At 38.7% G+C, this 13,855-nt stretch overlaps 1 protein-coding gene across 5 annotated transcripts in view; it reads left to right on the top strand.

The window, feature by feature from the left end:
- The window catches only part of PKIB (cAMP-dependent protein kinase inhibitor beta), a 248,067-nt gene that overhangs the window by 209,933 nt on the left and 24,279 nt on the right, over positions 1-13,855 (top strand). For 2 of the 5 annotated variants that reach the window (XM_025381400.1, XM_025381401.1), the window contains one exon: positions 12,276-12,336. The exons of the other annotated variants lie outside the window; for them this stretch is intronic. In XM_025381400.1, coding sequence (XP_025237185.1) covers positions 12,276-12,336 — 61 coding nt within the window. The remainder of the gene's footprint in view (positions 1-12,275; positions 12,337-13,855) is intronic. 5 annotated transcript variants of the gene reach the window in all.

Consider the following 13,855-nt stretch of genomic DNA (forward strand, 5'->3'; position numbering starts at 1 on the left):
ATCTTAAAAACTAGTCTATTGAAACATTTCTGTATTTTTTTTTAATTCAGAAAGCACATTTATTAATTTTCTTCCAGCTGCTCAACTTCACAGGTTATTGAAAATGTGTTATGAAGAGAGTTATTTGCCACCAGTCATAGACAGTGATAAAATTAGGAACTGGATCCTATCACTATCTCTAATTTAAGAAATGAGATCATCATGAATTAAAGGGGGTGATTGCACCAAAGCGCAAGTAATACCAAAAAGCTACAGTTTTAAAACAACTAAAAATTCTATTGGCATTTATAATTACTACAGTGTATATGAGCAATAGAAATAATAATGACCCAATTTGTATTTCCCAGATAAATTTTGAGGCAAGTTTGAAAAAAGGATTAAAAGAAAAAAGGATTAAAAGAAAGAGAGAATCTTAGGTTCAAACGAGTTTACATCATGCATAAACACAGCAGCAAAATGCCCATTCTATTTGGCCTTAGTTGGACAACTGCCTATGAAATAAAAGAAATGCTCAAGGAAAATTTCTGCTGTAACTGGACTAGCTTTTTAAAATTTAAAATTACTTAATTAATTAATGAGTTTTTATTGACTTTTTATTTTTAATTTTTGTGAGTACATACTAGTTGTATATATTTATGGAGAATATGAGATATTTTGCTATAGGCATACGTCAGGGTAAATGGGGCATCCATCACCTCAAATGTTTATCCTTTGTGTTAAAAACAATCTGATTACACTCTTTTAGTGTAAAATATAAAATTAAATTATTATTGACTGTAGTCATCCTGTTGTGCTATCAAATACTAGGTCTTATTCTTTCTATATTTTTTTGTACCCATTAACCATCCCTTACCACCACCCTACCGCTACCCCACGATCCTCTTCTCAGCCTCTGCTAACCATCCATCTGCTCTCTGTCTCCATGAATTCAATTGTATTCTTTTCTACTGTTTTTTGGAATACTTTGAGTAGGACTGGTATTAGTTCTTCAAATGTTTAGTAGAATTTAGCAGTGAAGTCATTGGGTCTCAGGCTTTACTTTACTGGGAGACATTTTGTTATGGCTTCGGTCTTGTTACTTGTTATTGGTCTGTTCAAGTTTTGTATTTCTTCATGGTTCAATCTTGATACATTGTATGATAGATTGCATGTCTAGAAATTTATCCATTTCTTCTAGATTTTCCAATTTATTCCATATAGTTACTTACAGTAGCCACTAATGATCCTTTCAATTTCTGTGGTATTGGTTGTAACGTCTCCTTTTTTTATCTCTAATTCTATTTATTTGGGTCTTCTCTCTTTTTTTCTTAGTCTAGCTAAAGGTTTGTCAATTTCAGTTATTTTTCTAAAAACCGAATTTTCATTTTATTGACCTTTTGTGTTGTTTTTTCATTTCAATTCCATTTACTTCTGCTCTGATGTTTATTATTTCTTTTCTTCTACTAATTTTGGGTTCAGTTTTCTCTTGCTTTTCTAGTTCTTTAATATGCATCATTAAGTTGATTACTTGAAATTTTATTCTTTTTTGATGTAGGTGCTTATTGCTATTAACTTCCCTCTTAGTACTGCTTTCGTGAATTCCATAAGTTTTGGTAAGTTGTGTTTCCATTATCATTTGTTTCAAGACATTTTTCAATTTCCTTCTTACTTTCTCCATTGATCTACTGGTCATTTGGGAGCATATTGTTTAATTTCCATGTGTTTGTATAGGTTCCAAAATTCCTCCTGATTTCTAGTTTTATACCACGGTAGTCAGAGAAGATGCTTGATATTATTTCAGTTTTTAAAATGTTTTAAGACTTGTTCTGTGGCCTAACATATGGTCTATTCTTGAGAATGTGCAGGCTGTTGAGGAGAACAATGTGTCTTCTGCAGCTGTTGGATAAAATGTTCTGTAAATATTTATCAGGTTCACCTGACTTAATGCAGATTAAGTCCAATGTTTCTTTGTTGATTTTCTGTCTGGCAGATCTGTCCAATGCTGCAAGTGGGGTGTTGAAGAAGTCTCCAGCTATTATTATGCTGGGAGTCTATCTCTCTCTTTAGCTCTAATAATATTTGCTTTATATATCTAGATGCTCTAGTGTTGGATACATATATATTTACAACTGTTATATCCTCTTGCTCAATAGACCCCTTTATCATTATATAATGACCTTTGTCTCTTTCTATAGTTTTTATCTTGAAGTACATTTTGTTTGATATAAGTATGGCTATTTCTGCTCTTTTTTGGCTTCCATTAGCATAGAATATCTTTCTCCATCCTTTATTTTCTGTCTATTTGTGTCTTTATAGGTGAAGTGTGATTCTTATAGGCAACAGATCATTGGGTCTTTCTTTCCTTTTCTTTTTTTTTTAATCCATTCAGCCACTCTGTGTCTTTTTATTGGAGAATTTAGCCCATTTACATTAAATGTTACTATTGATAAGTAAGGACTACTCTTGCCATTTAACTGTTTTCTAGTTGTTTTGTGGTCTTTTCTTCTTTCCTGTCTTCCCTTTAGTGAAGATGATTTTCTCTGGTGGCATAATTTAATTTCTTACTTTTTTTGTGTGTGTATTTGTTGTGTTTTTTGATTTCAGGTTACCATGAGTATTGCAAATACTATCTCATAACCCATTATGTTAAACTGATGATAGCCTAACATGAATTGCATAAACAAACAAACAAGCAAAAAGAAAACTAATAAAAACTCCATACTTTATCTCTCTGCTTTTTAAGTTTTTGATGTTTCTATTTATATCTTAATATGCTATGTCTTGAAAGGTTGTCTCAGTTATTATTTTTGATTGGTTCACCTTTTAGTCTTTCTACTTAATATAGCAATAATTTACACACCACAATTTCAGTGTTATAGTATGCTGTATTTTTCTGTGTGCTTTTTAGTACCAGTGAGTTTTGTACTTTCAGGTGATTTCTTCTTGCTCATTAACACTTTTTTTTTTTTTTTCTTCTGATTGAAGAACTCCCTTCAGTATTTCTTGTAAGACAAGTCTGGTGTTGATGAAATCCTTCAGCTTTTGTTTGTCTGGGAATGTCCTTATTTCTCCTTCGTGCTTGAAGGACTTTTTTTTTTTTTTTTTTTTTTTTTTTTTTTTGCCAAATATACTATTTTGGGGTAAAAGGTTTTTTTCCTTTAGCACTTTAAATACATCATGCCACTCTCTCCCAGTCCTAAATTTTCACTGAAAACTCTGCTGCCAGACATATTGGAGCTCCATTATATGTTATTTGTTTCTTTTCTCTTGCTGTTTTTAGGGTTCTTTCTTTATCCTTGATCGTTGGGAGTTTGATTATTAAATGCCTTAAGGTAGTCTTCTTTCTGTTAAATATTCTTGGTATTGTGTAACCTTCCTGTATTTAGATATTGATATTTTTGTCTAGGTTTAAGAAATTTTCCATTATTATCTTTTTGAATAAATTATCTACCCCTATATCTTTCTCTAGCTACTCTTTAAGGCCAATAACTCTTACATTTGCCTTTTTGAGGGTATTTTCTAGATCTTGTATGAGTGCTTTATTCCTTTTTATTCTTTTTTCTTTTGTCTGCTCTGACTGTATTTTCAGATAACCTGTCTTCAAGGTCACTAATTCTTTCTCTGCTTTGTCAATTCTGCTATTAAGAGACTCTGATGAATTCTTCAATATGGCAATTTTATTTTTCACCTCCAGAATTTCTGCTTGATTCTTCTTAATTATTTCAATCTCTTTGTTACATTTATCTGATAGAATGCTGAATTCTTTCCCTGTGTTATCTTGGTTTTTTTTATTTTTATCTATTTTTTTTTAACTTTCCCCAAAACAGCTATTTTGAATTCTCTGTCTGAAAGATCACATATCTCTGTTTCCCCAGGATTGGTCCCTGGTGCCTTATTTAGTTCGTTTGGTGAGGCCATGTTTTCTGAATGTTTTTGATGCTTGTGGATGTTCATTGGTGTTGGGGCCTTGAAGAGTTAGGTATTTACTGTGGTCTTCTCAGTCTGGTCTGGTTTTTACTTGTCCTTCTTGGTAAGCCTTTTCAGGTATTTGAAAGGATTTGGGTATTGTGATCTAAGGCATATCCACATTACAGGGTACCCTAAGCCCAGTAACACTGTGGTTCTTGTAGGCTTGTAGAGGTACCACGTTTGTGGTGTTCAATAAGATCCAGAAGAATACTCTGGACCAGGTAGAGACTCTTGCTCTCTTGCTTTACTTTCCCCCAAACAAACAGAGTCTCCCTGTCTGTGCTGAGTTGCCTGGAGCTGGAAGTAGGGTGATACAAGCACCCCTGTGACCACCACTGCTGGGACTGCTCTGGGTCAGATCTGAAGCCAGCATTGCATTGGGTCTTGCCCAAGGCCCGCTGTAACCACCCCCTGTCTATAGCCTATGTTTGCTCAAGACCCTAGGGCTCTATGAACAGCAGGTAGCAAAGCCAGTCAGACCTGTGTCCTTCCTTCAGGGCAGTGAATTCCCTGGCACACTGAGTGAATTCAGAGATGTCAAATGGGAGCCAGAGACTGGAGTCAAAACCTCAGGAATCTATCTGTTTCTCTATTCTACTGCAGCTAAGCTGGCACTCAAACCATGAGACAAAGTCTTTCCCACCTTCCCCTCCTTTCCACAGACAGAGGAATCTCTCTCCGTGGCCACCACCACCACAGCCCCACGGGGACTAGTTCCAGACCATTGCTTATTTTCACTACTTGCCTAAGAGCTCTTCAGTCTGCTTGTGGTGAATGCTTCCAGGCCTGGGATTCACCCTTCAGGGCAGTGGGCTCCCATCTGGCCCTTGGCAGGTCCAGAAATGCCATGCAAGAGCCAAGGCCTAGAACTAGGGACCCCACAAGGCTGCCTGGTGCTCTACTCCACTGTGGTTGAGCTAGTACCTGATTTTTGGTTCTTAAAAAGGTGTAGATAGTTGTTAAATTAAATTCTTGTTTCTGTCAGGGGGACAATAGGTAGAGGTTTCTCTTCAGCCATCATGGTCTATGCCTCATCTGGGTTACCTTATTTTAGATTAAAAATACATCAAAGAAACATTATGTTTCAGACTACATAAAGTCTTCTGATTTATAAGTTACTAGGAAACAATTTTTGAATTTTAATCTTGGCAATTAACAATATTTTAAATTATAAAGACTATTCAAGTTAAGAGAAGGTAGGCACCTCTGCTTTCTCTCCATGTTCCATAGAGGATTTGCTGAGGATAAAGAATTTGCATTTACATGCAAGTGCATAAAAACAAGACAAGAACCAATGCATATCTGCATTGTTTTTTAAAATTTCCGCAGCTGTAACTGGGGCTTCTGAAAATGTCAGAACATTCTATCTTCTGTACCCTGTGATGTATAATTAATTTCAGGGTCCAGCAGACCCCAAAACACAAGGCTTCAAGGTTTTCTGAAACTTCAGTACTCTAGGGTGGAGTACGTAGCTTGGAAGTTAGTATTGCTTTAAATTCACATTTTAAGTCTCCAAGCTGACACAGGTGAGGTGAAATTTTCTCAATTTTTTTTCTTCTCCTTTTCACAATTTAATCAAGTGTTAAAGTGAAAAATCTGGTTCTTTGTGGTGTGGTGCAGAAGAAAAAAGGGGAAATAATTTACACTGCCTGGTGTCAGGATGTAATATGATTATGTTGGCAAAGCTATAAAAAGAAAATATCCAAAGCTCATAAAAAAAATTTGAAGGAGGTCACTGTTAGAGCAGATGGATGGAGCAGAGTGCCTGATCATTGAACAGCTACTGAGCTAAAAGGATATTCAGGTCGAGGTGTGCATAGCTGGGAGAAGGTCACAAATCTTAATTAAAGCTTTCAAGGGGAAAGTCCTGGATTTGACAGTAAGACACATATTGATTTGCCTTACTGTACAGAAATAACTAAAAGGACTGGTAAATAGAGTGCAGTCAGCTGTCAATTACCCTGAGAGAATCTAATACAGTGGAGGGTTCCTTTGCTGCCTTCTTTGGGGCCTTCTCTCCTTTGTAACCAGAAAATACCCTTCCATGAAATGCAAACTTATTTTCATATTTTAACAAAAAAGCTACAAAGATTAAGTGCATTAAAAGATCTAAAATTAAACTAAAAAATGTAGGGTTATTAAACAAAAATTTATATTGACCTCAATATTTTTAATGAATTCTGCCAATTGTTGTGATATGACAGATAAGCTAAGAGGCAAGACTAACACACTTTAAAAACAACAAAAGATTTAAATTATATTAGATAGGGTTATACCACCAATGAGAGAAGTATTTGTTTCTATTTTATTCTGTGGAAGAATTTTATTACATCTAAATGTGTGTGTGTTCATGGATTACATATATCATATATATATATATGATTATATTGTATATGTATTACACAATAATAGGTATAGAGAACAAAAAAATTTTTTTAAAAATTATGCACATTATTCAATTGTATAATCTTTTTTAAGATTCAGAAATGAATTAAAGTTTTCATATCAGATCAATTACTGAAACAATATTTTGGGTTTGGTGAAACACTAGGGTGAATATGTGGTTCAAAGAAGAAAAATATTCTTGTTGAAACGATTCAGGCATATTTTAGATGGCTGTACTAGGTGACTTTTAGGTGACTTCTTTATGACTTTATAAAGTTATTTTAGTCTTATCTCTTCTAAATTTATAAGGGCCTATGAGTCTAGAGAAAGGCAATATAGTGAAATTTTTAAAAATCCATATTTTGGAATCCTATGTGACAGGGCTTAAATGCTATCTTAGGGCAAATTTCTTAATATCTAAAAGACTCTATTTCAGTTGGTTGTTTTGAATTATAGGGAATCTCTCTCTCGTCTCTCTTCTCTCCCTCTATCTCTGACACCTGTGGATAAGATTAAATAAAATATTATATATAAAGCCATGTACAATATATATAATAATAAAAACCCACTACCTAGCTAAGGGCCCAATTAAAAGTAGCTGTTCTACCTGTGTATGATTGATAACATTTTTAATTATCAACTGATATTTCTTTTCTCCTTTATACTTCCTTTAATACTCTGTAAAGGCTGTTCACTGAGGGATGATGCACTTAATCTAGAACAAGTGATCACTTAAGTTTCTGTTTTTTAAAATCCAAACAAAGAGCCATGGTCTTGAAAATCAGCATATGTATGACAATAGCCTGACTTTTTGAAAGCAAAGATTTTTTGAGCTATCTGAAACTGAAGAACTGAGAACAAACCATAGAGTGGGAATGACTATATGGTGATGTAAAAGTTTTCATGTTTCTGGGAAGGGAAATGAGTCATTGACTAGCTAGTGGAGAAGAATTCAGGATGTAATGAGACCCTAGTCATTATTCAAGTCTCTGTGAAGGTGGCCAGGACTCCAGCTCACTAGGTTGAACAGAAGGCAGATTGAACATTAAGAATTTTAATGAAAATCCAAGTGTAGAGATGACTATGCCTCACTTCCCAGGGAAACTCTGGGCATCATAAAGCTCTCTCCGTATATTCTCTGACACTGGAAAGGTAGACAAGCAATGGTCAAGAGAAGTGCCCAGGCAGATGGGCCTGATTGCCACCTGACAGGGTTCCCAGGACCTCAGACGAGCGAGCCTCTAAAGTGATTTCATGGACCTCATGGAGGGCATAGAATAGTTTAAGTAGACCATCAACCTTAAAGTCCAGAGATGGAATAAAGAGGATGCAGATGCACATATCTCTACCTGAGGTAATAGTTATACCTGACACAATAGCAGTGGATCCCTGCACACACTGATGTAACTGGACACATTGCAGCTCAGTGACGGTCAGCATGGACACAGGATATGTGTGAACCTGATGCCTTTTCTCTACACTTTAGGCTCCCTTTCATGAAAGAGAGCAACATGTTATTAGTGGTAGTGTGTCTTAGTCACCTCCTATTTACCCTGTTGGTGAAGGAGCGCTAAACACCACCTGACTCAGAAGAGATAAGATCAACAGCAGGTTATTAGTCACGTCTACTGATGGCCTGAGGGAGGAGGACACAGAACACCTTGCTGGGCCACAGAGGAGTTGCACTCAAGAGCAGAGTGAACAACCAGGGCTGTAGGAAGTAGGCTTTGGAGAATTAAGAGGGTAGGGTGTTCCCAGTTGTTGTGGAATGATGTGATTCACTTGTTTGATTTGGCAGACAAACAGGGAAAAAAACCTGCTACTCATGGATAAACAGAAACTGTGCCTGGTCCTCTTGGTAAGGATGGTGGTTTGTCTAGGGTACCTGACCAGTGGGAGTAGAGTGGGAAGGAGAACTTGTAGTTAGGCCATTAGAGACCTATTTTATTAGATATCAAGCCTTAATTTTTGGCTTTATGCTACAATTGATCACTTGATGCTTTGACATCAGTTTAAATCTTGATGATAACTGAGACTTTTAGGGATTAGGAGAAGTGCCTTCCTAGGAAGCAAAGTAGGCACCTAACCAAGGGGAGAGGGGCACATCTTGAGGTGGTTGCCAAAAACATGAACTTTAGGTATGTCTCCATATATAACCAGTAAAGGCATTTGAGAGACCTGTGTGACATTGATATAGAGAGTGGGTGTTCCCGGGGGGTGTGAATTGAGGCTAATCAATGCTTGTGGCAGTGGTGACATCAAGTAAGTATAGGGACATTTGTCTCCTTGTGACTTAAATAGTTCTTTGAAAACCCATTAGGCTTATCAATTAAACTAGCTGCCTGGGGCTGACTACCGGAGGCCTCTGGGGAGGCTGCATTTGAATGGAAAGCCTTCTTCAAGATTCCACTGTGCATTCTGAGACATAAGATGAGTGCCTTGGTAACAATCTAGTGTCTCGAACTCCAAATGAGATGAGGAATGTCCTGTTGAGGCCTTGTATTATGGCCTTAGGATATGTAGAGAAATCTGTTATTTTGGTTTATATATTTATATTTGGGTATCTGTGAAACAAGAGATTCACAGAGTTCTTTAAAGTGCAACTCTTAGGCAATGGCCTAAGAGTTGTAAAAATATACGTATGAGGCCAAATGACCAGGGCATCCATTGCCAAGGTGAATGCCTGGAGTGTGCCCATTGTGCTGACCCTTGGGTTCTGTTCTTTATCAGGGACATCTTGGTTAAGGAATTAAAAGCAATAAGTCTCCACTGAGCTCTATCATGTGTAATTGTGGCAACATCATTGGTAAAGTGTATGGCCTTCTATTGCTGTTCATTCAGTTGATCCCAGGGGTCTCTCCAGGTAGCCAAGGACTGTAGGAAAGGGATGACTTCCCCTAGCACCATGGTTTTTGGCAAAGGACTGATGGTACAGGAGGCCACCACCTTCTACAGATAGAATATGCCAGAAGGCCCAAGCTTGACTCCATCCTGTTGCAAAGAGGTCTCATAGCCACGCCAAATTCATGGGGGTGCTGCTCCAATGTATTACAAGGCATTACAGAAGCTGGGTACAGAGGGTCACAGCCTCAAAGTCTGTGAGACCCTCTATTTCTGGAAAAGCCCAGTGTGGCCAGTAATTGCCACTGTAATGGTGTATAGTGCAAGGCCAGGAAAGGCAGTTTCTGGCATCGAAAGCCCATGAGCAACTTATGACCATCACAGGTGGCCCAGAGACTCCAGGAGGCATGAGATGAGGTTGCAGAAGTCTCTGAGGGCACTAACTGGAGTGCCTGTTGATTTCATTTTGGAGAGCTTCTATAGTCTTTTGTTGAGGAGGTTCCCCTTTAAGATGGGCAGTCTGTAAGTAATAGCATTAGTGAGATTAAAGAAAATTTGCAAAAGAATATGTTGTCTCCAGAACCCAAAAGAGACTAAAAGATGTTAGACTTGTGTTAACCTTGTGGGTACTGAGAGGGTTAATACCTGTTTTTTTGACAGTATCAGGGATGGAGCAGCTTTTGGTTTACCAAATAACTTTCAAGAATTTAACAGAAGTCACAGGACTTTGCACTATGTGAGAGATAATGATCCACCCTTTTTGTGTGAGTTCCTTTGTGAGTATTTGTATGTTCTCAATGAATATGTCAAACAAATCTTCCTGGAAAAGGATATCATCAATGTAATATACCTGTGCTCTTGGAGAAAGGTGGATGTCATTAAGATCTTGCCTGCAAAGGCTGTGTGCAGTGGCAAGACTGCTGAGGTAGCCCTTGAGTAGCCTGGTAAAAATACATTGTGTCTTGTGGAAGGTAAAAGCAAACTGACTGCTAAGCTGTTGACATTGGCACCCAATGGATCATATTAGCCTAATTCGTAGTAGCAAAATATCTATCAGTTGCTGATTGGATGGAGTCAGAAGTTTCAATACTCAGTTTGTTGGGAATAAGGGCCTGAATTGTACGGGACCATGGCATTAAGGTTGTAGCAGTCTAGTGTGCTGCACTATTTATTTGTTCCAGGTTTAAGAACAGGCGAAATAGGCCAGATTGGGTTGTTAAATGGAGAAGTAGTGGGGATAATCACCCCTGCACTCTATAGCTGTCATATAACAAATTTTAATCCTCAAAATCCCTGTTTTAAATTACTTTGAGCCATGTTAATAATTATTTTAATTTGGGGTGGAGGCAGAGGAGTCATGAGTTCCCATTTTGTCAAGCCAATTTATAAGTGTCAAGATTTAATCTAATTTCCATTTATTTTTAATTGGGTCAGAGCATCCATGTCCATTATGGGATATTTTAGGGCAATGATTGCTATGACCGTGATGGGAAATTTAGGCAAGACAGTAATTATGATGGTTAAGATGAGCCATATCTCTTTGTCCTCTATCCTATATTCCATAACTCCTCTAATATTATGAGGGATACCATGTTTAAATTTAGTATGATCCCTAGTCATAACTGTAATCTGAGCCCTAGTGCCAGTTAAAGCCATGAAGGTTTACCAATTGCTGGATTTCAGCAGGTATTAAAGTTAATTAAGAATCTATACTGTAGAGGCACAAAAGCCAATCAGTGCCCCTTTATCTTGGCTATATAAATGCTTTTAATATATTTTGAATTCCCAATTGGGTCAAATTGCAGATCTTTGTTTTAGGGTTTTTTGTTGTTGTTGTTGTTGTTGTTGGTTTCCCTCCATATCCAGGATTTTTTTTCCTTTGCTTTTTAAAATTTCTTTTCTTTCTTTCTTTTCTTTTTTTTTTTTTAAGTGGTGGTGGTCACTGGACATATTTGGTGCTGGTGGGGTGGTGGTGAGGGATCCTCTTTACCATGATGATATTTATAAGCCTTTTCTCTCAGAGAGCTTCAAATTAGTATCATCAAGGTTGAGGGTTTCCCCCACAGCCTTATAATGGTTGATTTATATGGTTTAAAGAGCCTGGGCTTAAGTTGAGTTTGAATTAATGGTGCCATGGGGTACCACAGTGCCATAAAGGTCACATAGGTATTTCTCTATAACCTCAAGGATTAGGATCTTTATTGCAACAGAGACATAGTAAGCAGAGTGGTACAGGGAAAGAAAGCTAGGTTTTTAACCCAGACTCAATAGACCAAAATTATCTCCTGCTGCCACTGCCCTACCTTTTCTGTCTTGTGGAATTTTTCCCTCTTTCTTTGTTTCTTTCTCTGCACAAATTCCTTGAGCATATTTTGAGTTTGTATCTAGGTGAAATTGGAGCTTTCTGTACAGTCACCTGTGGTGCAGACTTTCTGGGTACTTATGGGAAAACATTAGGGAGCTTAGTGGCCTTTCTCAGAAGTGGTTGCCTCTTCCTCTGGGGAGTGCGAGTCAGTGTCTCTAGGGTTGAGGTCCATATCCAGTAAAGTCATTAGTCTATGGCTTGGATAGGGCCAGCAAGCCCATGATTGCAAGATTGGCCGTTTGGTGTGCTGGTAGGCAGCAGTGCTGAGCCCAGGCGTACTGGCTGTGGGTTTTGCATTGGGAGATCATTTGAGTACCAAACGCTCCTTCCTCTCCCCACCCTTTTCTTTTTTCGTTAGCACCTGTGCCACAGGCCACCATGGATCTGCACCTCAATGCCCTTCGGAGTCATGAGAGCGCAAGCAACAGCAGCTCAGGAAGCAGCAGCAGAGGAGACCAGAAAGGTCACTACCTTTGCATGAACAACAATGGCAACCAGGATACCATGCTTAGCTCTCCATGGGGTGGTCACCTTCCTTCCCACAAACGTCACACAGGGCTGCTTCTGTGCCCGTTCCTTAGGTGCACTGTTACAAGCAATGTCCGTATTGCTGCTCCAAGCAGTCAGTGACAGTCACCAGGCTAGACATGGTGATCAGAGAGCTCTAGCCTGAGCTCTGGTAAGCAGGACTGAAGTACTGACTGGTTAAGGCAATGTTTTCTCATTGCATTTACAGGCTGAAGCTTCAGAGATCACCTGCCAAACACAGGCTGAACCTGACAGCATGTCACACCAGGGTATAGTTAACAACCATTTTCTTCTTGGGGACAAGAGCATTGCAGAGTTAAAAGAGATGGCATAACAGTGGCACATAGGCCATAGCTCAAACCCATCAGCAGTTAGCAGTTCTGTCTCAGGTAGCCTTGCCAAATAATTCAGAACCAAATAACCAAGGAACAGTTAATTGTAACTGACTAGGTGTCTTCTGAAATGGTTGGGCATGTCATATGGTTCATAACACCCGTGGATTTTGTTGCTTTCTATTCACCCTATTGGTGAAGGAAAGATTCCTGCCTTGGCGATTCACAGATGCCTAGACACCTAACACCCAACACTGGACAGATGAGATCCTCAGCAGTTTACTGGTCACATATACTCACCACCCAGGGAGAAGAACATTGCCAGGCATGCAGGAGCACGTTGGGGTTGTAACCAGGAATAGTATGAACAACCAGGTGCTGTGGGAGTAGTAGTAACAAGAGTTACTATTAGTTACATTAGGTAACCAGAGTAAGGCTTGGATTTCTAAGAGCGACACGCTCAGTAAAAGGGTAATATGATAAAACCCTAACCTCCTAGGAAGACAGTAAGGAGACTTGCCAGTCTTGACTTTGACTTGGATGGAAATGGGGGAAAGGCTCTCTTAATAACTTATGAACAAAAATGAAACCTCACATTAAATGTGCAAATTTGCAACTGTGTAGTCTATATAATTTGAACAAAAGTCATGCTGAGAATATAAGGCTAATTTTTTTTTTTTTTTTTTTTTTTTGAGATGGAGTCTCACTCTGTTGCCTAGGCTGGAGTGCAGTGGTGTGACCTCAGCTCACTGCAACCTCCACCTCCTGGGTTCAAGTGATTCTCCTGCCTCACGCTCCTTAGTGTCTGGCATACAGGCACACAACACCACACCAAGCTAATTCTTATATTTTTAGTGGAGCCAAGTTTTCACCTTGTTGGTCTTGAACTCCTGACCTCAGGGGATCTGCCCACCTTGGCCTCCCAAAGTGCTGGGATTACAGGCATGAGCCACTGCACCAGGCCTTAAGGAAAATGTTTTTTAAAATATGATCTCAGGGCCAGGCTTGGTGGCTCACGCCTGTAATCCCAGCACTTTGGGAGGCCAAGGTGGGTGGATCACGAGGTCAGGAGATCAAGACCATCCTGGCTAACATGGTGAAACCCTGTCTCTACTAAAAATACAAAAAAAAAAAAATTAGCTGGGCGTGGTGGCAGGTGCCTATAGTCCCAGCGACTTGGGAGGCTGAGACAGGAGAATGACGTGAACCCGGGAGGCGGAGCTTGCATTGAGCCAAGATCGCGCCACTGCACTCCAGCCTGGGAGACAGTGAGACTCCGACTCAAAAAAAAAAAAGAAATATATATATATACACACACACACGCACACACACACACACACATATATATATATAAAATCTCAGAACCCCAAATCACAAAGCAACCAAAGAAATAAGTTTCCATGAGAAAGAGTCAACAAAAACACAGTAAACAATAGGATCAGAGAATAAAGAGTTT

Source organism: Theropithecus gelada, chromosome 4, assembly GCF_003255815.1.
Source record: "Theropithecus gelada isolate Dixy chromosome 4, Tgel_1.0, whole genome shotgun sequence".
Lineage (NCBI taxonomy): Eukaryota > Metazoa > Chordata > Mammalia > Primates > Cercopithecidae > Theropithecus > Theropithecus gelada.